General features: G+C 38.1%; 2 protein-coding genes across 2 annotated transcripts; both read left to right on the forward strand.

Annotated features, from left to right (window-relative positions):
- The first annotated feature begins 4428 nt into the window (after positions 1 to 4428).
- Positions 4429 to 10046, forward strand: LOC127453704 (zinc finger protein 629-like). Its single transcript, XM_051720301.1, has 3 exons — positions 4429 to 4672; positions 5576 to 5846; positions 6310 to 10046. The coding sequence occupies exons 1-3, from the start codon at positions 4652 to 4654 to the stop codon at positions 7749 to 7751; spliced, it is 1734 nt and encodes a 577-aa protein (XP_051576261.1). The 5' UTR covers positions 4429 to 4651; the 3' UTR covers positions 7752 to 10046.
- A 1714-nt stretch (positions 10047 to 11760) lies between these two features.
- si:ch211-79k12.1 (uncharacterized protein LOC568891 homolog) lies at positions 11761 to 21345 on the forward strand. The gene is made up of 7 exons (XM_051720311.1): positions 11761 to 11928; positions 13270 to 13391; positions 15306 to 15516; positions 16157 to 16311; positions 19539 to 19683; positions 20204 to 20345; positions 20676 to 21345. The coding sequence occupies exons 1-7, from the start codon at positions 11871 to 11873 to the stop codon at positions 20761 to 20763; spliced, it is 921 nt and encodes a 306-aa protein (XP_051576271.1). The 5' UTR covers positions 11761 to 11870; the 3' UTR covers positions 20764 to 21345.
- Positions 21346 to 25973: the final 4628 nt, after the last annotated feature.

Genomic DNA, 25973 nt, shown 5'->3' on the forward strand with positions numbered 1-25973 from the left:
TTCATTGAAATCGCCCCATCTAGTGTTCAAGAAATATTATATATTTACATATATAAAGAACTGCACACTGAAAATAACAATAAAAATTGTTATAACTTAATTCAGTTGAGGATATTGGTTCCACACGATGTAAATTACTTTATTTGATATGTAATTAAAATGTAGGCTCTACTAAAATACTTTGTGTAATGATAACCTAAATTAATTGATGTGAAATGAATTGAACTCACATTTGCTCAGTTCAAATTATTCTATTGAACCTTGCAGCTTGTTGCCAGCTAGAAACAAACACATTAGCATATTATTAATATATATATAGTAATGTCATTACAGTTATATTATTAGGTTCATAATGTTCAGTATTATGCCATTTAAATAATAATGTTGTGTTTATACCCCATTATGGAAGGGAGTGGAGTTATGTGGGAGGAAGAGAGTTTTTCTTGTTTTCCATTCTTCTTCTGGGGGATTTAGGTGATGTGTTGTGCGCCTTTCGGCGAATAGCTGGACGGCTGTGAGATTGCAAAGTGTAAAGGCGTGGGTTACGGCCATAACAGTAGCCCTCTGTTGGTGAAGTGTTCAATAAACACTAAAAGAGTTCAACTGGTGTTGTATTTAAATGAGAAACTGTAAATATATATATATATATACAGGGTTTGGGAGTAACGGAATACATGTAACGGGATTACGTATTTAAAATATGAAATAAGTAACTGTATTCCACTACAGTTACAATTTAAATCATTGGTAATTAGAATACAGTTACATTCAAAAAGTATTTTGATTACTGAAGAGATTTCTTTACATATTATTGTCATTTGTTTCATTTAATATTTAGTCCTTTCAGATGGAAAACATTTATACATATAAATGATGTGATCCAAAGTGCATTTGAACAGCGGTGAAACACTTTCTTATGATGTGTTACATTCATACGAGCAGACAGAGAAGTAAATTTGAAGTAAGTTTGAAGCAGAAGAAATAGAAATAAACCTTGTGTAAATTGTCAGCTTTACACTAAGCTAAAATGCTATTTCTAGCCAATTTACATGCACGTTACCAGGCACGATCTTATTTTTTATCAAGAAAATTCACGTTGGATCATAATTTCTTTTTTTCTAGTAAGACCTTTGATATAAGGGCAAAAATCGTATTCTTGATAATAATTTTTGCATTGTTTTCCTGTAAAAAATATCTAAAAATCCTTAAAACAAGATCAGTTTGATTGATCTTGTTTTAGAAACAACTCAGCATAAGATATTTATGTTTTTCAGAGAATGTATTTTTAACGTGTATTTTGTCTTACTGTACTGGCAGAGTTTTTATAGTCAAAACAAGTTAAAAAATCTACCAGTCCTGAAGAAGTAATCCAAAGTATATAGAATACGTTACTGACCTTGAGTAATCTAACGGAATACGTTACAAATTAAATTTTACAGCATGTATTCTGTAGTGGAGTACATTTCAAAAGTAACCCTCCCAACCCTCTGTGTGTGTGTGTGTGTGTGTGTGTGTGTGTGTGTGTGTGTGTGTGTGTGTGTGTGTGTGTGTGTGTGTGTGTACATATATATATATATATATACACACACATACATTTGAACTGTACAACAAGTATGATGCTACTGAATGTTTACAAAATCCCAATCAGTCATTATACTGATGATCCCTCAGTATTTGCTTTATGTAAAAATCAATACACACTGACTTTTCAGTAATACTGTACCCAACCTCAACCTAACCATTAGCTCCACTCTTCTCCACTATGGTAATCTCCAAAAAAATTCAGCATAACAGAAACTCCCCTAAATCCTAACATAACAGAACATTAAACACTAACAAGTCTCCTACTTGTTTTATTTTGCGTAGAAATGCATTAAAATAACACTTAATTTATAAATGTACACTTCCAGTCCAGTGCCATGCAAAGCATGCTCTTTTATAAGTCGCTTAGGATAAAAGCGTCTGCCAAGTGAATAAATATAAATGTAACTGGATATCCCCTGCCCGGTTTCAGCAATACATTGATGCAACAAATATTATTCACATAGTACAAACACAACTGGAATAAGTGAACATACCGTAGATTGATTGTACACTTTCACACTAGAACTGTGTACTGGTTGGCGCTGCACTGTCTCTTACTGTGCTTATTGTCCTGTTTTTAGCAAGTATTGTACCGTCTTGTACTGTTTGCACACGTGCACTTTATGTAGTAATGTGTAGGTCTTATTTAGTTCTGTGTAGTCTCACGTAGTTCTGTGTTTGTTTTATGTTGTTTTTATGTTGTTTTATGTAGCACCATGGTCCTGGAGGAACGTTGTTTTGTTTCACTGTGTACTTTTCTAGCTGCATATGGTTGAAATGATGATAAAAGCCACTTGACTTGAAATTAAGTTGAGACCAAATTTTAAAGAATTATGTTGCATTAGCTCATTTAATTAAGTTAATTGGGCAAGCAGTAAAAATCATATTGAGTGAACACCATCCTTTAGAAGTCGGAATTTGATCACATTTTGATGACATTTTTATAATATAATTATGTTCTCATCTCAAACATAAATGTATTAAGTTGATTTCATGTGTACTAGTTTGGCATTTTCAATAGAGCTGCTTGGGTGACATGGTAGCACTGTTGCCTTACAGCAAGAAGGTCCCCAGATGGCTTCCGGCTCACCCAGGGCCTTTTTGTGTGGAGTTTGCATGTTATCTCCGTGTTCAGGTGGGTTTCCTCTAGGTGCTTTGGTTTCCCCCACAGTCCAAAAACATGCAGGTTAAGTGAATTGGAAACATTAAATTGCCTGTAATTGAATGTGTTTGTCTGTGTGTGTTAGCCCTATGATGGACTGGCCACCTGTCCAGGGTGTTTCCCTGCCTTTGGCCCGAGACAGCTGGGATAGGCTCCAGCACTACCTGTGACCCTATATGAGACAAGTGGCTTTAGAAGATGGATGGATGAAAAGAGCTGCTTTCCATTTTTTTTTTTTTTTTTTTAAAGTATATGTACTTTGGTTTATTCTGTGGAACACAAATAAATTTGTTGCAGCTGGGCTGGATGTCAAGATTTATAGTGAATTAGGATTTAAATTGTGTTCTGTTTCTCACCCAAACTGATTGTATTGCTTCAGAAGACAGATTAAGCCAATTATCAATATCTATATATTTGTAAAGGTTTTTATTTTATTCTAAATTATTGCATCACTGTATCTTCTTGGTGTTCTTGGTGTGAGCTGGTCCTGTGTGTTGGTGAAGACAGATGATATTTGAACACCTCAACATATTTGGCAGACATGGGATAATGGTAATCAGTTCATAGATTCAGGATTTATAATGTATACTTTTATTTTAACATGGTTGGCAGTGATTGGAATCAGAATTAAGTATGCACATTTCTGATGTAATGTCTGTAATGTCACAAAAACATGAATAACCAACACTCCTGGAAACAATAAAAATTGTAATTAAAAAAATCTGATTTTCTATAGCTGGGTATTTTTTTTTTAATTTCACAGCTGTCCTCATATTTTGCCATTTTTTAGGAAAACTATTTGCATGTTCATTTGGTGCTACTAGTTACAAATCAAGAAGGGAAATGGAAAATACACACAGCAGTCACACTCGGGTCTCAGGAGGTTATGCCAAAGAAATAGGATAAGAGCATGAAAGCCATTAGCATGAATCATAAGGGAAAACAGACACTTAGTGATCTGAACGTTGTCTTTATTTGCCAGGTAAAATGGGTCTAAATAATCATTCTTACTGTGTATTTTGGATGGCTGTTACAGATTCTCAGTATCATTCAGGTTAATTATTATTATTATTATTATTATTATTGTCCAGACCAAGTACCCTAGTTATTTTGATCATGCCTTAATTAAAGTAGGTTAGGCATTTTGAATGAAGCATCATGGTCAATATACACTGATTCTTGCCCTAGTATGGAGGCATCAAATATACATCATGCTTAATGAAGCACACTAGAAATGGAAAGATTGGGAAAAGTGCATCATAAAGTTTAAAATATGTAATCACTAAGAAGTATGTTTATAATTTTATGAAAGTAATGTCCCTCCAAGTATAATATACTGTATATGGATACAGCACACTTGAAGAATGATATTGATCCTTACAAAAAACATTTAAAGTTATTGTTTCTGCACACCATACCATACCATACCATACCATACCATACCATACCATACGTACTATAGTCACAACAGTTATCATTTATAAAATAAAACACTGACATTAAAAAATAAAAAATAAATGACAGAGAGGCTAGCTTTGGAAAGCATCTTACACTGTTTGATCCCATACTAATTTATTATGGTTTTACATTTGTAACAATAGGCTACCTGTAGTATGGTATTTTGTCTGAAAATATGTTTTCCATATTACATTTTTGAAAGGTACAGAGTAGGAAAGGAAGGAATCTAGTCACATGATCCATATCCCGGAAACACAGTCGCTTATGGATAAAATGGCGATATGAGCAGCCACAGTGTAACACAAAGTGTGGCAGAACTGCGTCTCCCTGCAGACAACAATGATTAACCCGCCTTTCGCGGTTCACCGTAGGACTTGAAATGCCAACTTTACTTATTAATGTGTAGTAATAGAGTTGCATGCAAGAGTATGTAAGGGCACGCCACAAATGGACAAAGACAGACTCGCAGTGAGTACATGCAAAAATAAACATGAATAAGTAGGCTAGCAAGGCGTGTAAGCGGCCGTTCAGACCGAACTCGGTTTTGCGCTAACACCGCGGCGCAACGCGTAAAACATGACGCTGTTGTCTCGAGAAGCGCTTTTAAAAGTTGACCTTTCTTTCTTACTTTATTTTATTTATTTATTTTTACCTGACACAGCGTCTAAAACAATGCGGCGCTCCTGTGCGAGACTCGGTCCGTCTAGCGCATGTTTTCATAGGTAAACATTTGAAAAAGTGCGCAGACAGACAAATACGCGTTCGGTGTGAACGGCCCTTCCCAGCAAATACAGTACATTGTCCTAACGTTTTAAGGAACCTATTTCTAACGTTCTTGGAACCGTTTTTGTGGGACAAACTAAAAAGAATTTATAGCTACAGAACGTTATATAAGTTTTTTTTTTTAGGTTTTATTTTTATAACCATAAACTAACCTTCCCAGCATATTACACATTTAATAGCTTGGAAAAATACTATTTGGAAAGAAATGCAGAAGCAAGTATTTATTTATTTATTTGTATGTTTTGGCTTACATGTATTTAATTTCACAGCGCTACGGATGGATTAAAATGTTTTGTTATTTAGTATGATGTGTCACTTGATATTTGTGCGTAGAAATGCTAATCACATCCTGTTATGTGTACCCAAAGGTGTCAGTTTCTCATGATGCACTCTTTTTATGCTCCCCATAAGACTGGGGCCATATCCCAATATCATTAATTTTCCATTAACATTGCTCTCATTTTAATTCAGTATCTCATAAAAGTTCAGTGCACGTGACAGTACACAGTATTTTCTAACAGTCTGTGACATTAAAAGTATGATGATGATTATTATTATTATTATTATTATTATTATTATTTTAAACAGACCGGTGCATGCTCTTGGCGGGAGATGCATGCTTTCATTGGCGACCTTATGGCAGCTAGTGCATCAGTCTCTGGTCATCCACTGAGAGAGCAGCCTACTGAGGAAACACTGAGCTCTGCCTGGGACTCTTCTAGGCCTGAGACTCTAAGACCCAAAGTCTCTCATCCTCCCCAGTCAAACCCATTCAGGCAGAGCCAGGTGAAAAGTGCAGTAGCTTTTGGTCTGCATTCTGAGGAAAGGGCAAGGGAGTCCAAAGACCATGAAAGCCATGGTGAGTAAAAGTTACACTAGGCTGATAGTGTATTGTACCATTGTGTTTTGAATAAACATTTTCCCTCAAACCATGACATAATTTAAAATTATAATTCTGTCATCATTTACTCACCCTCAAATCATGCCAAACCTGTATGTCTTTCATCCTTCCATGGCACTCAAAAATAAATATTAGATAGAACGTCAGCCTCAGTCACCATTCACTTTCATTGCACAATTTTTCATTACAATATACTGTAAGTGAATGGTGACTCCCTAATATTCTGCCAAATATAACTTTGGTGTTCAGTGGAAGAAAGTCATACAGGTTTGGAACAACGTATAAATTGAGTACATTATGATATAATTTTCATTTTGTGGTGAACTAACACATTAATTTTAAAGTTAAAGTTTGGTTAATTTTATTTATTTTTTACTCACTATTTTGTGACTTTGTGCATTTTGCTCTCCCTACTTTTTAGTTCAGCATCGTACCTGCACATGTTCTGGCTGCCCGCTTTCCTCATTTGCCTCTCCTTCACTCCAGACCCTAAAACCCAGAGGCAGCCCTGTCTCACAAATCTTACCACCCTCACCTCCCCAGTCCACCCCACCACAGCAGGTCAAAGAGCCCAGCTATCTCCCTGTCGGCCTGGGCTTGTGTCTGGGTTTGGGTCTCTCTTTGGAGGAGGAGAGCAGTGCACCTACAAGTACGTCTAACCCTGAGCCTGGCCACACCCAGCAGGACAAAGGCACCAGCACCAACAGCCCAATCCCGCATACAAACCCAGACTCCCCACCTGTTCAGGCCTTTCCCTGTCTATGCTGTCACTGCGGGATTCAATCCAGCACACAACTTCTGCGTCACCAAAAGGACCCTGACACACACGCCGCCCACTCCTACCACCATTACCATCACCACCACCATCACTGCCCTCTCACCTCGTGCATGCCATGTGCACAGTTGCACCCTGCGGCCCAGTCACTCCCCTCCTTCCCATGCCTGTCCTGCCAGCGCTCCTTCCCCACCTGCGCCCAGCTCTTGCACCATCAGCAAGGCCACGCACAGCAGGAGGGCGTGCAGCAGCTTCCGTGCATGCATTGCAATGCCTCTTTCCTCAGGCCTTCACAACTGCTGCAGCATCAGCGTACCCAGCATGCATCCAAAGCAGGTGGCTTCCTTTGTGCAGAGTGTGGCCGTGCATTCAACTCTCACAGCAATCTGCGCATCCACCTCAATGTGCACACTGGCGCCCGGCCGTACAGCTGCACAGACTGTGGTAAGAGCTTCAGCCAATCAGGGGCACTTAAGATTCATTGCCGAATACACACCGGAGAGAGGCCGTACACCTGTTCTTATTGCGGGAGGGGTTTCCCTCACCTGGCGGGCGTGAGAGCCCATCAGCGCACACACACAGGGGAGAAACCTTACCGCTGCACCCAGTGTGGGAAATGCTTTACTCAGTCTGGGGCCCTAAAGATCCACACTCGGATCCACACTGGTGAGAAGCCTTTCATCTGCAGCCTCTGTGGGAAGAGCTTCTCCAACCGATCTGGCATCCGCTTTCATCACCGCACTGTTCATGGGATTGTGACAGAGCCCAACTCTGTGGGCAGGCCTAGCCTGGCTGCTAATGCACCATCCCCTGGTTCAAACTTCCAGAGAATCCAAGGCTCTGGTCAAGGTCCTGATAATTCCAGCAGTCTCAACCAGATCCGTTTCCGGCAAATGGAAGAGAGGAATCCATCCATCAAAGGACAGTTAAGTGGCGATGGGGACAAAAGAGCCCTTCCATATGCCTGTGAGGACTGCGGTCAGCGCTTTTCAGATGCTCCATCTAGAAACAGACACCAGACATTACAACACTACTCTACGGAAGAGAGAGAGACGGAAGAGGGGGGTACAGATAAGACCAGGGAGTAGACAGAAACAACCGACAAAGACTATAACATTGCTGGGTAAGTGACTCAAAAGAGGGAAGAGAAAACAAAGACAACTTGAAAATGTGCTGAGCCAGATGCATTTGAGCTGTTTGACAACCTGTAATAGGGCTAATAGCTGGTATCAGTCCATTTATACTGACTATTCCTGTTTTGGTCATGTAAGTTTCTTTTGCCTGTGAATTGTGCCTCAAAAAATCTAAACCTTGTGTTGTGAAATAGCACCTTGAACATTAAATATACACTCACTGAGCACTTTATTAGGAACACTATGGTCCTAATAAAGTGCTTGACGTGGTCTTCTGCTGCTGTTGCCCATTCACCTCATGGTTCGACGTGTTGTGCATTCTGAGATGATATTCTGCGCACTTCAGTTGTATAGAGCGGTCATCTGTGTAACCGTAGTATTTCTGTAGTAAACTCTAGAAACTGTTGTGCATGAAAATCAGCAGTTACAGAAATACTCAAACCAGCTCGCCTGGCACCAACAATCATGCCTCGCTTGAAATCACTGAGATCAAATTGTTTCCCCATTCTGATGGTTGATGTGAACATTAACTGAAGCTCCTGACTCGTATCTGCATGATTTTATGCATTGCACTGCAGCCACAAAATTGGATGATTAGATAATCACATGAATATGTAGGTGTACAGGTGTTCCTACTAAAGTGCTCAGTGAGTGTATAACCTAGCCAAAATCAGTATAAATGTGTTTGTTTGTATTAATTAATAATTGCAAAGATTTTGTGCTGTTTTTATTTAGCTTTTTAAATTGAAAATATTTAAAATACTTTGCCATTTTGTCGGTTGACCTAATCTTTTCTTTTTGGATTAAGTTGTTTCGTATACCTGATGTATGTGCAAGTATTTTGTATCCATTTTGTGAGAATTGTAAATTCTGTTAATATTTTTGTGTTCATATGACCTTTTAGTACTGTTTTGATGATGAATAGGATTATTATAAAAAGTTCTCATTGGAGCCTTTGTTAGGTTTAATATATGAGGAAGAAGTTACAGTATGTGTGGATAGATGGAGGTAAAAGTGCCTTTCTTCATAGGAATCTTGAAAAGTAAATAGAAACTAAGACAAAATTTAAGATTCTGGCTTCAAAAGTCAAAGATCAAAATATGGTCATCAACCATTTAATGGTTACAACATATTTGTAAATTTGCAATATATAAAAAAAATGTATCAGAAAAATACAATAATAGTTTTAGAATTAATGCAGGTTTGAAATTAAATGAATAAAAGTATGCTTACCAGACTTAAGATTAAAGCACTTAAACATGTTGCAAGGAGGACAAATATTATGACATCATTAGGACATGTTAGCTACCTGTCAAGTGTGCCCTATAAAGGGACTGACAGTACACAAGACTAAATATAGTGTAGAGGCTGTTTTCTTTTTTTTTTTTTTTTTTTTTTAAATGGGCCAATTTTGCGAACATTTTGAAAATGTGTGTGATAACGGCAAATTAATAGTGGACAAATATTGTCCATTATTATTGTGTGTATATTGTATATCTTCATTATTACACTGTTGATATGTGCATCAACCTCATTAATACACCTGTACTGTGGATATAAATGGCCAATTGTAGAGCACAATGATTGTAACCACACAAATCTGAGCATCAGACTCTCCCCCCCCCCCCCCTCTTTTTGGTAAAATTTACAATAAGATTCCATTTGTTAACATTAGTTAATGTATAAGGTATCATGAACAAACAATGAACAATATATATATATATTTTTTTACAGCATTTATTAATCTTAGTTAATGTTAGTTGATAAAAATACAATTGTTCATTGTTAGTTCATGTTTGTTCATAGTGCATTAACTAATGTTAACTAATACAAGGTTTGGTTTAAAAAATGTGTTTGTATATGTTGAAATTAACATTAACTAAGATTAATAAATGCTGTTCATTATAGTTCATTTTTACTAATGTTGTTAACTAATGTTAACAAATGGAATCTTATTGTAAAGTGTTACCTTTTTTGTACTGTCACTTTAGCTCCTGTCTATATGTTCATTGTGTACAGTACATTTATCAACAAAAACAACCTTGTGACATATTACAGTGAAATCTAATTTTAACAAGGATTATTTTTTGTTTTGTTTTCAGATAAAATAAGCTTTTCAATTCAGCATTCTGTGTTACAGTAATTATCAGTGTGACCACTTTCTTTGTCTCTTCATTGAAAGAAAGCAGTGGACTGTGTGTTCATGTGCCCTTTTATAATGATGTTTTAGGCTAATAAAACCTCTGGCATCTTTAATAATTGCACTGCTGATTCATTTCGACATACAGAGTTGATGATGAACAGTTTGTTTAACTTTTTCATGCATTTGTCCAAGCTTATTGACATACTAGTTGTGTAACAGAACTGTGATATTTTGACAAAGTAGTACAAAAACATTTAGATAGTAATAGTTTTGGACACTCTATTGTCCAGATTCTAAAAATCCAATCTGCAGAACAAACATTAGCAACATAAATAAAAACTTAAATTTAATTTTTAAAAATGTAATTCACACATTTAAATGACTATTGGGCAACATTACAAACTCTTGCACTTTTGAGGGAAATTAGAAGTGTTTGGATTATAATAATACACCAAACAACAACTGTTTGGTGTATGATTATTATCCAAACACTTCTAATTTCCCTCAAAAGTGCAAGAGTTTGTTTAAAAATTTAAATCAGATTTACTTAACTTTCTACTGTAACATTTATGATACCTTCTAGACCAACACGCATGGTCAACCAGGCCTTCATGATAGCCATTGTGTTTTTTTTTTTGTTTGTTTGTTTGTTTGTTTTTTTGACATGCAGCAAATAGGAATATGGCTTTGTCAGAATAAATAAATGAGTAAATACATACTTAATATACAGTCAATATTCACAACTACAATTGTAGCTATGTCTGTACTTCCTCGAAAAGTCACCAGTGCTGAGTCACCTAGAGGCTGTGTGAAATTAGAAAACTACTGTAAGGTCAATGCACGGGGATTTCCATTGGGCCTCGGTAAAGGCTATATCACCTGAATGAGGCTACGTTCCACTTGAACCTAAAATGGATTTATATTTCAATAAATATTAGCATAATTATTATTATTATTATTATGTTTACATTTATAATTGTCTTTAGATCTTAATTTATAGGCCCCCAAGTGTAATTTTTGAACAAAATAGAGTGCAAAAATGCGCATAGGCTAATGTGTGTAACTGATGCCTTAACTGTGTTAGCCTACGGTATGACGTTGGGCAAAGTAGTTTGGTCACAAAGGTCTGTCAGCTAATAAACAGGTTCAATGAATAGTATTTTCTGGCAACGTACTCTAACTCACATCTTTTCGTTCTTTCCTCCAATTCAGTGTCATCGACCTGCTGTTTAGTGGGTTAATAGGAGTTGACATACTATGCACCGCAGATCTATTTAACCTTGAGTCACTAACAAGCCCGCAGCGTCCACGTTACGCTTTAGTGCAGTTAATACAGCGTTTCTTTAAAAACGCATGTGCCTTACATCTTCTATTTTCATGTTATACACAAAGTACATTTTATAATATTTTTAACAGTGCTCTTATTCCTTTGCAATTCATTAAAAATTCACTATAAAAATTCAGTTTAAACTGACAATATGCTTAACAACAGGGGTTGATATAACCTTCATTTTAAGCAGGGAATGTTTCTGTTTGTTCTGAAATCGAGGGGAATTTGAATCATGACATTGGACGGGGAAAAACACAAGCCACGCTAACCTTTTGAAATTCACCCACCTCGAGTTATTATGCTGGATACAAGTGACGCTAAAGATTTGCAAGGGGTGCTTGGCAAACGTTTTGAGGCCATGGCGCGACAGTTTTGTCTACAATAAAATGTGTTAGCTAGAACAAACCGATAACTTGCAATAATTATAATATTAGTGCACTTTATTAATTGTTCATGGCATTTTTGTAACAAAAATATAGAACGTACCCAAGTTGACGCAAGCGCCGCCTTCTTCCGCGCTCATAAATTGTGTTTACAAACTTTCGTTCTGCCAGAAGTTGTTTTCAAGCGCAGAAGTCAAGAGAGTCACGCATCCTTCAAAATGAGAGCCTACATTTTCCTCGTAGTGCTGGCGCTCACCTATCTACAAAGCTCCAATGGTAAATAACATGTTGCTTCGTTTATGTATCCGCGCACTATTATTTTAATGCCTTTCACTGTTTCTTCCTTATATAGACACTCTATTGTTCTCATAAACAGGAATGGTCAGTTTATCCACAAAAACCAATGTAAGCAGATGAGGTACACAATTTTAAAACTTTAGAACATGTGTTAATAATTCGGACATTATTCAATAAGCTAGTATTTTTGTTTACGTTATGTTATTTATTTATTTTACGTATTATTCCTTTCCTGTTTGTTAATGTTATTTAAGCTTCTTAGCACAAAAGCAAAAGTTTCTGCAGCCTACCTCCAGAATTACACACCTGGAAATATCATTTGTCAGAACGACGTGCTATTGGTTTTTTCAGAAATAATCCAATCTGTGGTTCTGCAATAAAGTGATATTGAAAGTGATCATATTGATGTAACGTTACAGGGTCATATTAAACATCATGAGTCTTATAATGAAACGGGCTGCTACTGTAAACAGTATCTTTGCAAAAGCCTTCAGAATCCCATTTGGGAATTAAGGTCGCATTGCACACTTCTTCAAGTGATCTCGTGTATATCAGAAGAGACTTGGAATTTGTCACAATAGCTTACCTAATTGTGCACACCACCTTAAAGCAACCAGTTAGACAACATTTGAAGAAAACTAAATGACACATTTGAATGTGGCATGTGAATTCAGGCTCTGTAATTGTCTCTGTTCAAAGGCACAAGTTTCACCTGCTTCATTTAACTATAATAAGTGTTGCGTAAGAGTAAAGGATGCAAAAACATATGTATATATAGCCAACATCTTTCCCATCACATTCACAACATTTTGCATCAGATAGTGTTTTATGACATTCTCATATTACTGTTGTTGACATGGCTGGTGTGCTGCCTGTGCCAAAGTCAAAGTCAAACCAGGAAGTTCAGAAAGAAACAGAGTGACTATATAACTAACCCACATTATTTATTTATTTATTTTTTTTTTTATCAAAAAAACAAATAAGTGACGAGTCAAAATAATTTTTTATGGTAATCAACATTGTGCCACAAATGCTGTCGATCCAGTTTAACTTGAACTGAACCCGGAATATTCCTTTAAGAAAGAAATTGGGAACAGTGATCTGATCTTACAACTATTTCCACAGAAAACAGCTTATTCCACTTAAAATTATGTAAAAAAAAAAAAAAAAAAAAAAAAAAAAGAAAGAATCCATATTTACATTTAAGAGTAAGAAATTCTTATCTAGAGCAGCTTAAAAAAAAGTGCATACATATGAGAAACTAAACAAGCAGAAAGCTAATTTAATGCTACTTCATTTTTTTATTTGTATGCTCCTCAGCTTCTTTGGTCATAAAAGGTCCATCCGAGCAGATTTTGGAAGGACAGGATGTGACGCTGGAGTGTGTGGACACAGACTCTGAGTTGAATATAAGCTCAGTGCACTTTGAGAGGTTCTCTAAGGTAACATTGCTTACACAACAGCAAGGAAATGTCTCTAAGATAATGTGCTTTGATGTGCATTTGTCTGTAAATGCCAAGAAAACAGCAGATTGAAACTGAAATGACACCTGTTTCTCTTGGGAAATTAGGAGCGTTCATGTTGGTTGTGCTGTCTGTGCATGCCCTCTAGATGCTACAGATCTGATTACTGTAAACAGAAGCGTAGAGATCTAAAATTGCAAACTTTTTGTCAGGGCAGATTACCTTCACCTATTACAAATTTTTTCTTCCCCCACAATTTCTCTCGTTTTTTGTAGACAAACTAATATAGACAATGAAAGGATATTCACAAATAAGGAATAATAACATTATCATCTGAATTTATTTGTCTGGAGATCAAGACTGAATCTAGTATTTAAAAAGCAGGTGGCATTGTTTGTTTTAACAGGCTTCAGAGAGCTGATATTCTGGGTTTAATTAGTATCTGGCAGTGAGAAGAATCTACAGAGGATTCACAACATCTGCTGCTTCTGTCTGTTTGTCACCTTTTACATGCACATTTGTGCATAAAAAAGGAGTTCCATATCACCAGTCACAGAGACAGATGTTTTGCAAACTCTCATAACTCTGTGTTGGTGAGACCCAAGTGCCATGGCCCTGAATATCTACTTCCTCCAAGCGTAATGCATGTAATCAAATTTAGCAAGTGATCTCTATCTCAGTTAAAGACAGTCATAGGCCAGCTTTTCTTAAGGGAGGCCAAGTATTCAAACAATATGTTAAGGGGTCAGTTTTTAAGGTGGAACAAGTATTCAAACAATAAGTGATAATCCATCCCAAAATGAAAATTCTCTTTATCCTCTTGAGACCCCACGTCCACATGTGGGGACATTATGTTTTGGCTTCACTATAGGCTATGCATAATTTCATTCAAACCGACTGTTCTTAGTTCAGTAGACTTTTGACTGTCATTAAAGGGTTAAACTTTCGACGTACCATGTCATGTGACTAAACAACATGGAGCCGATCTTAGTTGAGTTTGTCTTTGGGAGAAATGACAACAAAACTATTATCTGGTTAAAAAAACCTCACTAAGTTTTTCATTAAAACCTGTTTGAGTCAAAAGAGTTGAGTCTCTAGTTCCATCCGATATGCCATTTTCAAAATTTCGTAGGTTTATCTTGAAACGCCACACTGTTAAACACAATGACCACGTACGTGGACTAAAGGCTAGTTTTCCTTAAAATATCCTATATTTACTGTGCAGTATCACATTGAGAATCAATGGATGCATCCAAAAGCTGGAAAATGTTGCTTTTAGAGGCTGTATACAGATTTAGGATGACAATAAGGTGCATTTCAAACTGTTCTGAGACCAGTGCAAACAGACAGCACTCTGGAGGTTAAGTCATTCCCTAATTAGGGAGCATCCTATAGCTTTCCTATGCAGCCAAGTGCATTCACTCCTAACATCCAGTCAAAAGTTCAGTTTCAGGCTGCAGATGATGTTTGGACCACTCAACATGTTTAACAGACATGGGACAATGGTAATCAGTAGGCTACATAGATTCAGAAATTTTCAAGCAAACTTTTATTTTAACATGGTTGGCATTGACTGTATGATGCTGGCTATTATTTTGAATCAGAATTATTTATGCAAATTTCTGATGTTATGTCTGTAACATCAAAAACATGAATAACCAACACTCCTGGAAACATAACAAACAATATGTTAAAAAAATCTGACTTTCTATAGCTTGGTATTTTTTTTAAATTTGACAACGTAGTCAATTTTCTTTTCTTTTTTTCATGTTTCTTAGGGTTTATTAGTTACAAATCAAAAAGGGGAATGGAAAATGCACACAGCAGTCACGCTCTGGTTTCAGTCAGGAGGTTATAATATCTAAGTGAAAATTCCCTTTTCTTCTTTTACAGTACATGAAGAGGTGGTACCGACTCGAGTCAGATCAGGTGTATTTCTACCGCCGCTGTTTCCTGTATGATGTGGATGTGAGAAGAGAGGAGGGCAGACTGCTCCTCTTCATCTCCAGCATCCAGTCATGGTCTGAGGGTCCATACCGCTGTATCTCCGAGAATTCTTCTGCACCAGACAACACCTCCCAGCCCCTCACCATCCCCATTCACTGTGAGTCATACCTCTGCCAAGTACTCCCATCAGAGGCTGTATGAATCTTTATGAAGCTATTTACTGTATGTATATTGAGCAGGTATATAAATCCCCATTGATTGTTTCAAACATAAATTGATTCATGGAAATCTAGATGTTTAGATGCTTTATGCTTTAATCTATCCATCATTGTGTGTTAGTATAGTTGGATATGACATTTTGTCACAAAGAAGTTTTATATTTTGGAGTTAAAGAAGATAAATAAAACTCCTTAACTCCCAAGATAAGAGAATCAATATATTTTTCAGTGGCTTTGCTGTGCCCGGGGATGAGTTGACACTGGTGACTTATTGGAAAACTGAGTGAAAAAAATAGGTTGATTAATACAGAGAAGTTCAATAAGCAAAACTGATGGAGACAAGATGATCCATGCCCACACTGTATTATTGCAGCTGACTATACTGCAGTAATACTGTAATCATTAATAATAATCCATCACTGTAACCAACAAGATTCTCAAATTGAACAATGACAAAATGCTTGGAATTTTTGTGTGCCAGTTCCATGTTTACATGCTATGCAAATGTATCCAAGCGATGCAAATTTAGTCCATCCTTTTTATCCACCTATGCTTTCTCTTTCTCTCTCTCTTTCTCAGATATGCGAGAGGTGTCGGTGCACAGGGCTGGTTTAGGCTACTTAACCCGTTATTTCAACTCTGTGCAGGACCTAAAAGTAAGATCAGGGGATGATGTGGAGCTGGAATGTTCCACCTCTGCTTCTGAGACACCTGAGTACTTCTGGGCCAAAGAGGTGACAGATTTAATAACCCATGTTCTTGATTTACTTTTTCACTCTATTTTTGAGTAGAGATATTTTTGTGTCACTGCAGTTTGGTAAACAACATTTGAACCTGAACCTGAATATTCTGCCTGCTACATAACTGCAGTAATGAGATTGTAATGGTCTGTTTTCATAAACCGAACATGTTGGTTTTTCATACATCTGAGAGAAAGGCCTTGTGTGTGAAAATCCCAGGAGATCAGCAGTTACAGAAATACTCAAGCCAGGCCGCGTGGCATCAACAATCATGCCACTGTCCAAGTCACTGAGATCAAATTTTTTCCCCATTCTGATGGTTGATTTGAACATTAACTGAAGCTCCTGACCCGTATCCGCCTGATTTTATGCACTGCACTGCTGCCACATGATTGGCTGATTAGATAATCACATGGATGATGGGCTGGTTTGAGTATTTCTGTAACTGCTGATCTCCTGGGATTTTCACGCACAACAGTCTCTAGAATTTACTCAGAATGGTGCCAAAAACCAAAAACATCCAGTGAGCGGAAGCTCTGTGGCTGATCGGTGTGTGTGTGTGTGTGTGTGTGTGTGTGTGTGTGTGTGTGTGTGTGTGTGTGTGTATATATATATATGGACAAGCAGTCACATGAAATGCTTTGTATGGCATGTATATTGTATATGTATATATACAACAGGTTAAACTTAAAGAAATAAATTATAGACCTATATACAGTACATACACTATATTGCCAAAAGTATTCGCTCACCCATCCAAATAATTGAATTCAGGTGTTCCAATCACTTCCATGGCCACAGGTGTATAAAATGAAGCACCTAGGCATGCAGACTGCTTCTACAAACATTTGTGAAAGAATGGGCCGCTCTCAGGAGCTCAGTGAATTCCAGTGTGGTACTGTGATAGGATGCCACCTGTGCAACAAGTCCAGTCGTGAAATTTCCTCACTACTAAATATTCCACAGTCAACTGTCAGTGGTATTATAACAAAGTGGAAGCGATTGGGAATGACAGCATCTCAGCCACAAAGTGGTAGGCCACGTGGTCAGCGGATGCTGAGGCGCATAGTGCGCAGAGGTCGCCAACTTTATGCAGAGTCAATCGCTACAGACCTCCAAAGTTCATGTGGCCTTCAGATTAGCTCAAGAACAGTGCGTAGAGAGCTTCATGGAATGGGTTTCCATGGCCGAGCAGCTGCATCCAAGCCATACATCACCAAGTGCAATGCAAAGCGTCGGATGCAGTGGTGTAAAGCACGCTGCCACTGGACTCTAGAGCAGTGGAGACGCGTTCTCTGGAGTGACGAATCACGCTTCTCCATCTGGCAATCTGATGGATGAGTCTGGGTTTGGTGGTTGCCAGGAGAATGGTACTTGTCTGACTGCATTGTGCCAACTGTGAAGTTTGGTGGAGGAGGGATTATGGTGTGGGGTTGTTTTTCAGGAGCTGGGCTTGGCCCCTTAGTTCCAGTGAAAGGAACTCTGAATGCTTCAGCATACCAAGAGATTTTGGACAATTCCATGCTCCCAACTTTGTGGGAACAGTTTGGGGATGGCCCCTTCCTGTTCCAACATGACTGCACACCAGTGCACAAAGCAAGGTCCATAAAGACATGGATGAGCGAGTTTGGTGTGGAAGAACTTGACTGGCCTGCACAGAGTCCTGACCTCAACCCGATAGAGCACCTTTGGGATAAATTTGAGCGAAGACTGTGAGCCAGGCCTTCTCGTCCAACATCAGTGTCTAACCTCACAAATGCGCTTCTGGAAGAATGGTCAAAAATTCCCATAAACACACTCCTAAACCTTGTGGAAAGCCTTCCCATAATAGTTGAAGCTGTTATAGCTTCAAAGGGTGGGCCAACATCATATTAAACCCTATGGATTAAGAATGGGATGTCACTTAAGTTCATATGCGTCTAAAGGCAGGTGAGCGAATACTTTTGGCAATATAGTGTACATTATTTAAAATAATATATATATATATATATATATATATATATATTATTTTAAATAATGTATGTACTGTATATAGGTCTATAATTTATTTCTTTAAGTTTAACCTGTTGTATATATACATATACAATATACATGCCATACAAAGCATTTCATGTGACTGCTTGTCCATGCATTTCATGTTTCTTTGCTTGTCCATGTGTAGCTGTTGATCATACTAATCTTAAATATTATACATGGATCCACTTAAACGTGGATCCACTAGATCCACTTTTTTCTCAGACCAGAAAGTCCCTCCAAATGTCAGTGTGTGGGTTGATAGATGGCCATAGAGTTTCATGAGATGGAATGTTGTTGAACTCTGTAGAACTGTACTTTCAGAATGACTCAATCCTGTTATTCAGGATGACAGTCTGTTCAGTATCACAATTCACAAATGTGCATTGTCATTCCCCGCCAGTTAACCCATGCATCTTCAGTGGTGTTTGGAGTACAAACATATATTACCCAAAGTCGTAATTTCACCTAGTCCAGGTATCAATAATTTTTCTTTTGAAAATGCACATCAATTAGTTACCCATGACATGATTTAATAGAAGCAGGTTCCTATAGTAGAAAGCAGAAAAGTAGGCTTCCCTTAAATGGCAGAGCAAAGCTACGTAGTGTTGTTTTTTTTTTTTTTCACTCAGTTTGGACTCCAACAGAGGAAATTGGAAAATGTTGGGAGCCAATGGATTGGTTTAAACAATGGTGTTTCGGCCAGAAATTGGCTTGACTGAGAATCCTCTTAATACACTTACATTTGAATTGGAATGGACTTTGTTGGCAGGCTGCACAAACTCCTCCAGTGCCAAAGGCATTTGTATGGTTATGATGTGTTCTCACCATTTTTTGCACAGGCACTTGTTCCCTGCATTGTATAGTGTGGTTATTTTTATATCTACTTAATTACTTGCTCTATACTCACTATTTCTCAAGTTCAATGCTACATTGATATTCTCTGTAGGCATCATTATGGGTAAATTACATAGTTATTCCCCTTTCTCTATTGGATTCATACCTTTTAGTGGTTTCTGGTTTTAGATGTTTTTCTTTTCTGTTGTCTTTTCTATTGAAAACATTGGTAGAATTTCACCCTTTATGTTCCCTTCCTAAGAACGATTAATTACGCCTGCCTTATCTTTCTTATGACAGATATTTCCTGTAGTTCCTGCTTTACTTTTCACTTCCCTTTCACTTCTTACTCGTCTATGTTTTCTATCAAGGGAGAAGACTGGATTTTGCCCTCCAATAAGTTGAAGTTGGAGCAGGTGAGGGCCATGGATGGAGGGAGATACACCTGTACGGCTCAGTCCCCCACTATGCAATCCCTCATGAAGAAACGCACAATCAACGTCACTGTTTTGCCAGGTCAGAGCTACCAGAAGGGGGCCACATTGTGCTGCTTTTAATAAACCGCTCGAGCTGAAATTGAGATGATTTGTTCATATACAGTATGTTCATGATTTGAACAAATCGTAATTATGGTTTCCATTCAGTGGCACAACATCAACAATTCAAAATCCAAAATTTGTCCACTTTTCAGTTTAAGAGTTTTCTCCTACTATAAAGCTTGTGTAAGACTGCCCTTTATATATATATATATATATATATAACAGACAACAGATTATATATATATATAATATTGACCTTTTATTCACTCATAAACAATCTATATCTCGTTGCCATGTGAACCACTGATCCAGAATAGCAAGACAATTACCCACAATTAGCTCACCGGCTGAGCTATTAATACTAAAGTGTTGATCAAGTTGAAATGGTTGCTCAAGTTTTTTTGGATGTTGTCTTTTGTAACTAAATGTCTTAGGAGAGTTTGATGAAATAAAAAGGCAAACATAGGTAATTGTTTCTGTCTGCTTATGTCTCACAGAGGATGCAGCATGGTATGAGTCAACCACTGATCACGTTGCTCTCATGGCATCTGCTGCAGGATTGCTCCTTCTGGTGATTATACTATCCATGACCGCCTACCTCTGCCACCGAGCCAAACAGAGGAAGAGCAAGGGACCCATGTAAGTACTCCAAGGCACCCTAGTAGGACTAAAAGGTATGGCTTCTGCAAATATGTGCAGTGATTTATGTGACTTTTTGACCTCTAGCCCTCCTTCATCATGTCATGAAGGAGGGCTAGACAATGTTTCTGTGTAATGCATTAATGACTACTTCTCTCCCCCATTCTTCTCACTCCCAAAGAGTTGTACAAACAGGCTGGTCTATATGCATATAACTGCATGTCTCTCTAACCATGTCTGTCCTTTAGGCAAACAACTTGTTTTATTCTGCTGATAAAGCACTCACTCTTCTGTCTTCATTTTTCATATTTCCATCTCTCTTCCTTTCAGTGATGACCGCTCCCAGAAGAAACCCATCTACAGAACCAGTGTGGAGTCCCTGCCCTCCACCGTGTCTGACAAGCAGCCACTGGTGTAGAGTGAGATTGATGGAGGACCAGAGTGAGGAGAGAATAGAAGACAAGAGAAAAACTATAAGGGAATATTACGTGAAAGAGACTAGACAGCTTTTGTTCACAGATTTTATTATGCCATGGGGTCTTTACTCATATATATTATTAGAAGACTGTCTATGTAGTGAAATGAAAAATACAAAGATGACTGTTTTTCCACAGTGGGTCCTTTCTAGAGTGTTTACCAGTGCTTTTCAAGAAAAGGTGTGCAATTTTCTCTGTATTGATTCAACAACCCAGCAAAATTGAGAAATGCTTAAAGATGCTTTATGGGTTGACCTTCACTGATTCCTTTTTTAATTTTTTAGGGAAATCACTGTCTGCAGGGGATCAGATCATTTATTCAGATAGAAAATTTTGGGGGGGGGGGGTTTGCTTTACATAAATGTATAATGTTCTGTTTTGCTTTAAAGGAGCATAGATAAGATCCCGACTAACACTGAACCAGTTACTTTTGAGCTCTTTGAAACTCTTGCACTTTTTGCACAAGTTTGATTTTCCCTGTGTATCTTTGAATTTAAAGCTTTTAAACTGATTTTACAACATAATCGCCCTCCAGTGTTGTTTCTGATCTAATTAAGATGGCAACTCACTTTCATCTCTATGTACAGTAAATGGCTTTTCTGCAGTTTCTAAAATTTCTCAAAGCTCTTTCCATATCTGACTGATACCAGTCAGTTCTTTGAGACAGTCTAGAGTCTAAAGACAGTCTGATACTAAAAAATGTACTTAGTGAGCTGGTTTTATGTGTGTTTGAAGAACATTACTTGACATTTTAGCCAAAGCCAGAGACACATAACATGAAAGTATATTTATGTCCAATCCATAAGCAGGATTGAATAAAGGAGGGATCAACCAACAAGTTTTGAAGTCAGAACCAGAAATGTGTTAGAAAACGATTCTTTGAATACAAAAGAAAAGCAAACAAAATCCATATCCAAAAATGTCCTCCAGGCACTCTGTCAGTATAAGGTATTCTGTCAGCATATTGCAAATCTTTGCATGATGCTACAGGCCCATATTTTGGTTTGACATTTCCCATAACTTATTCACAAACAACATGAACTGAAAGTGCCAGTACTATCCCCAGTCACCACATAAAATTTCTTAATTTTACCCTCCAATGCTTTAACCCTTCTGGAAAGTAGCAATTCATTTAGCTACTCATTTCAATACTTTTGTTTGCCACACTTGCGTTTAATTTTATGTGGGTTTTATTACCAGTGTGTGGCTGACCAGAGGCCACCATTTATAGCTAGGTTTTGTGTGGTTTAACAATGTCAATTTCTTAATGAAGATACATACCATGGTATACAACAAGAACAATATTACTGAACAGATTAATCAAGATCTCTCTTTCTTGCCAGCATTTATTTATATGGTCCTAAAAACCAGAGGATATGTTGGCATTGTCAGCTTTTTGCCATAAGCAAAGTTAGAAAAGGCAATGGACCTAATATAATTATCTAATTTTAAATGTATTCTTTCTTAAGGGTCTCTTAAAATTAACCGGCCTGCAGGAGAGCTCAAAAAGAGTCACACATTTCACAGATCTTTGCATTATCTGGATAATTAACTTCATGGATAATGGAGACCTGAATAATAATTGAAGGCATCACTTGTAGGAACAACACTATACCTCTAATTCGCAAATAACATTTTCACCATTGTTGACTGTTTTCTCAGAAATGGTTCCAAATGTCAAAAACTGTTAATTTGCTGTATAATTATTTTAGTTCAAAATGGCTGCAATCTGGAATTAGAAACACTGAAGTGTGAAAATAGTATTTCAGATAGAAGGTGGCTTTCAGCAGTCATGGTTGTTTTCCCATTTAAATGGCTTGCAGTTATTTTGTATAAATGTCTCACCTGCAATTTACTGATGCTCTGACCCAAACATTTCCAACAAGTTTGATGTTTGCTGGGCAGTTATGAACTGCTGACATACAATAATGTTCTGTGGCATCTCTGCACCTCTAAACATGGAGAGAAATAGAGTAATAGATAAGCCTTTGAATTTTTACCATGAGGTGGATATTCTGGGATGTTTCTTGGTTGTCTGAGACCACAGTGTAAGCCCTAATGCTCAAAGTAATTAGTTGTATTAAATACAAAAAATTTAATCATACAAATGAGTTCAAATAAATTAACCTTGAGGAGTATAAAGAACTTTATTTTTCTTTTGAGTTCACGAAACTGACACCTTTTAAGTAACAGGAATTGTTTTATTGGTTTGAGTTTAATATACTTTTCTCTTACATTTACTTTTAAATTGTCCAATAGAACTCAAAGATGTAGCCTCTCAATCTACACTACCAATGTTGCAATGGGAGCGTATATGCAGAGACTCTTGGGCATTTTTGCAGCTCTGTAGTGTTGCATTGAACAGAGTTGGTGAAACGACTCAGTTACGTATGTAACATCGGTTCCCTGAGATGAAGGGAACGAGACATTGTGTCACTAAGCTGATGCTATGGGAATGTCCTTCTACACGATCTAGTTGAAACCTTTCTACAATAACACCAGGATTGGCTATTGTATTTAAGCCCCGCCCTTTTAGGCGAAGCTGTCCGGTATAAAAGCGGGCGCACAAACACCATTCCTCAGAAATTTCTGATGGAGGGACAAAGAGTGCATTGCTTGCACCTCAAAAAACCCTGGGTCCATAGTGCAGCCAGCTTACGCAATGTCTCGTTCCCTTCATCTCAGGGAACCGAGGTTACATACACTGGCGGCCAAAATATTTGCTCTTATGGAAAGAAATTGGTACCTTTATTTACCAAAGTGGCATTCAGCTGATTACAATGTATAGTCAGGACATAAATAATGTGAAAAATTACTATTACAATTTGTAAAAAAAAAATTCAGAAATTCTTCAAAGAGTTCTCATCAAAAAAGTCCTCCACTTGCAGCAATAACAGCTTTGCAGATCCTTGGCATTCTAGTGTCAGTTTGTCCAGATACTCAGGTGACATTTCACCCCACGCTTCCTGTAGCACTTGCCATGAATGTGGCTGTATTGTCGGGCACTTCTCACACACCTTACAGTCTAGCTGATCCCACAAAAGCTCAATGGGGTTAAGATCTATAACACTCTTTTCCAATTGTCTGTTGTCCATGAAACTGGCGTTGAGCAGGTAGAATTCAATGAAGCTATCAGCTGAGGACATGTGAGGTGTCTATTTCTCAAACTAGAGACTCTGATGTACTTACCCTCTTGTTTAGTTGTACATCTGGCCTTCCACATCTCTTTCTGTCCTTGTTAGAGCTAGTTGTCCTTTGTCACTGAAGACTGTATTTTATTTTATTTTTGTGGCAATTTCAAGCATTGTATAGCCTTCATTCCTCAAAACAATGATTGACTGACGAGTTTCTAGAGAAAGCAGTTTCTTTTTTGCCATTTTTGACCTAATATTGACCCTAAGACATGCCAGTCTATTGCATACTGTGGCAATTCAAAAACAAACACAAAGACAATTTTAAGCTTCATTTAACAACCAAACAGCTTTCAGCAGTGTTTGATATAATGGCAAGTGATATTCTAGTACAAAATTAGCAATGTTGCATAATTACTCAAGGATAAGGTGTTGGAGTGATGGCTGCTGGAAATAGGGCATGTCTAGATTTGATCAAAAATGTAAGAATGTAAGAATACATTATGAACATTCATAATCTTAACCTTATAAAGCCTTTAAGGCTGAGTAGCCTGCCAGGAACAACTTGGGGCACCTTTCCCCCATTGCAATCTTGTGAGCTCTCTGTGGGGGCGGGGTGGCTCGATTTGGGGCACCTTCCTCACAGCGCAATCTTCTGGGGGCAGGGCGGCACGATTGGGGGCACCTTTCTCCCATTGTGAGCCAGGGGCGGGGCGGCACAGTTTGAGGCACCTTTTCCCCATCGTGATCTTGTGAGCTTTGTGGAGGGGCGGCCAATCAGGTACCCTGTCGTGCCACCCTAGGCCGCACTGGCATAGTCGATATAGGTGCCCTATATCGCCTATGCCAGGATCCACTACTGGTTCCGCAGGGCGGTGAGCAATATGAGTATGCCGCAAGTGAATGACCTTCATGGTGAGCCAAGAGTGGAACACTCAGAATATGTATATGAACTATGGTCATATAGTATGAATTATCCCCTTCACAAACCCAGCCAGGAAGGAAGTTTATTTGTAATGAAAGTTCCTGTGACTTTTGGGAAATACAACGGTCTGAATGCAGGCAGTTGTGTAAAATGACAGAGAGCCTGTGCTTAAAAAGAGGGGCATAAGTATATGTTTGGCCAATGAAATAGCAAGCGCTCTAGATAGAGAGGACTTGCTATGAGAGAGAAGTTATGTCTAGGTTGTAAAGCCTTGCGAATGTGTTTTGAGAAGTCCATCCTGCTGCAAAACATATGTCTTGTAAGGACACACCGTTCGTCTATGCCCATGAAGAGGCCATGCCTCTAGTTGAGTGTACGTTAACACCAATTGGGCAATTCGCACCCTGTGACTCGTAAGCCAGGGCGATCGCATCAACGATCCAGTGAGAAAGTCTTTGCTTGGAGACGGACATTCCTTTTGTGCATCCTCCATAGCACACAAACAGCTGGTCAGACAATCTAAATTGGCAGGTTCACTCAACGTATGTGTGTAGCTCTTGCAAAGGGCATAACAAATGCAAGGACTGTTCCTCATCAGAATTAAATGGAGGAGGGAAAAAGGCTTGACAGTGAACCACCTGCACTCTAGGGTGTGGTTAGAACCTTAGGCACATAGCCTTTCCTGGGTTTGACAGTGGTTTTTGAAAGACCGGACCAAACTCCAGACAAGAATTGTCAAATGACAGTGCTTGCAAATCACCAACCCATTTTACTGAGGCCAAAGCCAGCAATAATGCGGACTTAAGAGAAAGCACAAGCAATTCAACATAGTTCAGAGACTCGAAGGGAGGCCCGCAAGCGCTTTTAGGATCAAAGTTAGGTCCCAAGTTGGGACTGTAGCCATGCGAGGGGGATTTAGCCACCCCGCCCCCTTAAGGAATTTTATGATTAAATCATGTTGCCTAAGAGGTGCTGGCTTCAGGTGTGTGATAAGCAGATATAGTCGCCACGTAAACTTTGAGCATTGATGGAGTGAGACCTGCGTCCATTTGCTCTTAAAGAAATGTACGAATTTCAGGTATGGGGCAGTTCAATA

Source organism: Myxocyprinus asiaticus, chromosome 16 (assembly GCF_019703515.2).
Source record: "Myxocyprinus asiaticus isolate MX2 ecotype Aquarium Trade chromosome 16, UBuf_Myxa_2, whole genome shotgun sequence".
NCBI classification, from domain to species: domain Eukaryota; kingdom Metazoa; phylum Chordata; class Actinopteri; order Cypriniformes; family Catostomidae; genus Myxocyprinus; species Myxocyprinus asiaticus.

Bases quoted from the DNA above. Each gene is read 5' to 3' on its own strand.
- LOC127453704 (XM_051720301.1), top strand. From the start codon at position 4,652: ATGGACAAAGACAGACTCGCA. The intron at 4,673-5,575 runs GTGAGTACATGC...TATTTTAAACAG, and splicing joins TGGACAAAGACAGACTCGCA to ACCGGTGCATGCTCTTGGCG. The intron at 5,847-6,309 runs GTGAGTAAAAGT...CCTACTTTTTAG, and splicing joins CAAAGACCATGAAAGCCATG to TTCAGCATCGTACCTGCACA.
- si:ch211-79k12.1 (XM_051720311.1), top strand. From the start codon at position 11,871: ATGAGAGCCTACATTTTCCTCGTAGTGCTGGCGCTCACCTATCTACAA. The intron at 15,517-16,156 runs GTGAGTCATACC...TCTCTTTCTCAG, and splicing joins CCTCACCATCCCCATTCACT to ATATGCGAGAGGTGTCGGTG. The intron at 20,346-20,675 runs GTAAGTACTCCA...TCTTCCTTTCAG, and splicing joins AGGAAGAGCAAGGGACCCAT to TGATGACCGCTCCCAGAAGA.